This window comes from Podarcis muralis, chromosome 2 (assembly GCF_964188315.1).
Source record: "Podarcis muralis chromosome 2, rPodMur119.hap1.1, whole genome shotgun sequence".
NCBI classification, from domain to species: domain Eukaryota; kingdom Metazoa; phylum Chordata; class Lepidosauria; order Squamata; family Lacertidae; genus Podarcis; species Podarcis muralis.
This window is the reverse complement of record NC_135656.1, coordinates 106,717,436-106,720,114: the sequence shown is the minus strand read 5'-3', so window position 1 is coordinate 106,720,114 and position 2,679 is coordinate 106,717,436. Positions and strand designations below refer to the sequence as shown.

The following is a 2,679-nucleotide window of genomic DNA, read 5'->3' as shown; positions in this document are numbered from 1 at the left end:
AGTGGTTTTACAGTAAAACAACATGAACAATGACAACAACTAAAAACCATTTAATTAAAGCAGACTTTGGTTTCCAGACTCTGTTCACTCGTAAGTAGCAAGAATCCCACAATAATACGCCCATCTGAAGCATCCTTTGACATATTTTGTATCTCTCACTTAAGTTCCTTCCATCTAAATTTCAGCCCCTGGATAAATTCCAAAGGGATGGTACCTGCCATTCTGTTTCCTGCTGAAATCATTGACACATTGTGCATCTTGCAAAGAGCTTTCTCAGTGCTGCTAAGACGTCCCGGTTCCTCAGGCTGTATATGAAAGGGTTCATCATGGCAGGCACAATGGTACAAAACACAGCGTTTATCATGGCCCTTTCTGCTGAATAGGAAGCGGCAGGTGTCATGTACGTCAAAATAGCCGTAACGTAGAAGATCCCCACCACACACAGATGGGACAAGCAGGTCCCCAAGGCCTTGTGGCTACTTCCAGAGAAACGTGCTCTGAGAACTTGAAGTAGGATGGCTATGTAGGAAGCCAGGATGATTGAGATGGGGATGAAAAAGATCACGAAACTACCAACGTATTCTGTTATATCAAATGCAAAATTGTCAGAGCAGGACAACTGAACAAGGGCTGGGTAATCACACATGTAGTGTCTGATCACATTGGACTTGCAGTAGGGAATAGACAGTACGTAAAGGGAACAGATCAAGGCCTGCACAGAGGACCAAAACCAGGCAGCAACTGACATGATGTTGCAGATTTTGCTCTTCATGAGAACCGGATATTGCAGCGGCCTGCAGATAGCCACATACCTGTCATATGACATGGTCGCCAGGATGAAACACTCTGCCCCTCCCATGAGCATTGTGACAGAAATCTGTACAAAACATCCATAGAGTGAAATGCTGTAGCTCTGGGTTACAAAATCCACCATCATTTTGGGAACAATGCAGAGAACCTGGCAGAGGTCCATGAAGGCTAGTTGGCTGAGGAAAAAATACATTGGGGTCTGCAGACCAGAGTCTGTCTTGATCAGAAAAAGAAGGAGGCTGTTCCCTATCAGAGCTACTATGAACATGAAGAAGATCACACCAAGGAAAACCATAGGTGACCTTTGATGCTGAAGTCCAACCAGAAGGAACACAGTCCATGACATATTCCCTTCTCCCATTCCTCCTTCACTTGCCCAATTTTGACTGAAGATTCAAGGAGAGGACTTGTGAGAAGTGGTGTGCCAAATCGTAGGGTTGAATCCACTGTACACATAACATAAACAACAAAAAGAGAGCAGTTTTTAATAGAATGGATTGTGTCTAATGCTCCTCACAGTTAGTTCTGCCTGTGCAACAAGACTTCTCTTCTCTCCTCCAAGAGTCCCCAAAATATGTTTGGGGGGTTCCCAACCCTCCAGTTGAGATTTTGAGGGTTCTGTGGGGCAGCTGGAGGGAAGAGGAAGTTCTACTGAATGCATGGAAGTCCATTTTGCAGGCAGATTTTCAATGCTGGTTACTGCCCAATATGTTAGAAATCTCTCTGGGTGCATCCAGATTCTCACTACAGTGGTACCTTGGTTTACAACCTTAATCTGTTCCAGAAGTCTGGTCTTAAACCAAAGCGAACTTAAACCAACCTGTGCTTTCCCATAGAAAGTAATGGAAAATGGATTAATTCATTCCAGATGATGAAAAGCAACCCCCAAAAAGAGCAATTTGACATGAATTTTACTACTGTATTTTGCGCTACCCCTGTCCCCCTCCCCTCACCACAAAAGGTGCAGAAATGCTTGGGAAATGGTAGGATAATTCCTAAAAACCCAGCCAACCTTGTTTTTTAGGAGAGAAAGGAAATAGGGTTTTTGAGGTTGATCCCGCCCCAACTTCTCCTTTCATATCACTAATTCCTGGGACTTTGGCTTGGGACTTTCCCATTGCTGTTTCGGTGAAGCCCATTGCAATTCTTTTTCAGTGGAAATCATAGAATCATAGAATAGAATCATAGAATCATAGAGTTGGAAGAGACCGCAAGGGCCATCGAGTCCAACCCCCTGCCAAGCAGGAAACACCATCAGAGCACTCCTGACATGTGGTTGTCAAGCCTTTGCTTAAAGACCTCCAAAGACGGAGACTCCACCACACTCCTTGGCAGCAAATTCCACTGTCGAACAGCTCTTACTGTCAGGAAGTTCTTCCTAATGTTTAGGTGGAATCTTCTTTCACTTGGGATCCAGATTCACCGCTATAGAAGGGAAATCTCTCAAGGCCACCTCTAACATGCAACCACCGGAAGGACCATGTTCCTGTCCCTCCAGATCCATAGCACTACCCCTTTCTCAGCTTATCTGGAGCAGGGTTATAGATTCTGGCCCGTTCTCAGGCATGATGGGTCCTATAGCTCCAACATCTGGATGGCATCATGTTTTGGCGGCCCCTGGAATACTCTGTTCGTAAATATTCCCAGTTTGAAATGAAAGGACATGGACAGCAGGTGTTAAGCCCGGTGTCTATGATACAGCTAAAGAATACCAACGCCAGGCTGTTGTAGCTCAGTTGCTTTACAGTCGCAAAACCATGAGTACTGTAGTAAATTGTTTCCAGCAGAATGTTTTATCCGATGTACATTTTAAAGTGCCACACAGGGAGAATGTGGGAATAAATAATATGTGTAGTGCCAAGCCTGACT

General features: G+C 44.6%; 1 protein-coding gene across 1 annotated transcript; it reads right to left on the bottom strand.

Annotated features, from left to right (window-relative positions):
• Positions 1-238: 238 nt before the first annotated feature.
• LOC144326742 (olfactory receptor 2AK2-like) lies at positions 239-1,171 on the bottom strand. Its single transcript, XM_077923522.1, has one exon. The coding sequence runs from the start codon at positions 1,169-1,171 to the stop codon at positions 239-241; it is 933 nt and encodes a 310-aa protein (XP_077779648.1).
• Between the last annotated feature and the right edge of the window lie 1,508 nt (positions 1,172-2,679).

What these genes read in the sequence shown, in the direction of transcription:
- LOC144326742 (XM_077923522.1), bottom strand. Translation starts at nt 1,171, where the DNA reads ATGGGAGAAGGGAATATGTCATGGACTGTGTTCCTTCTGGTTGGACTT.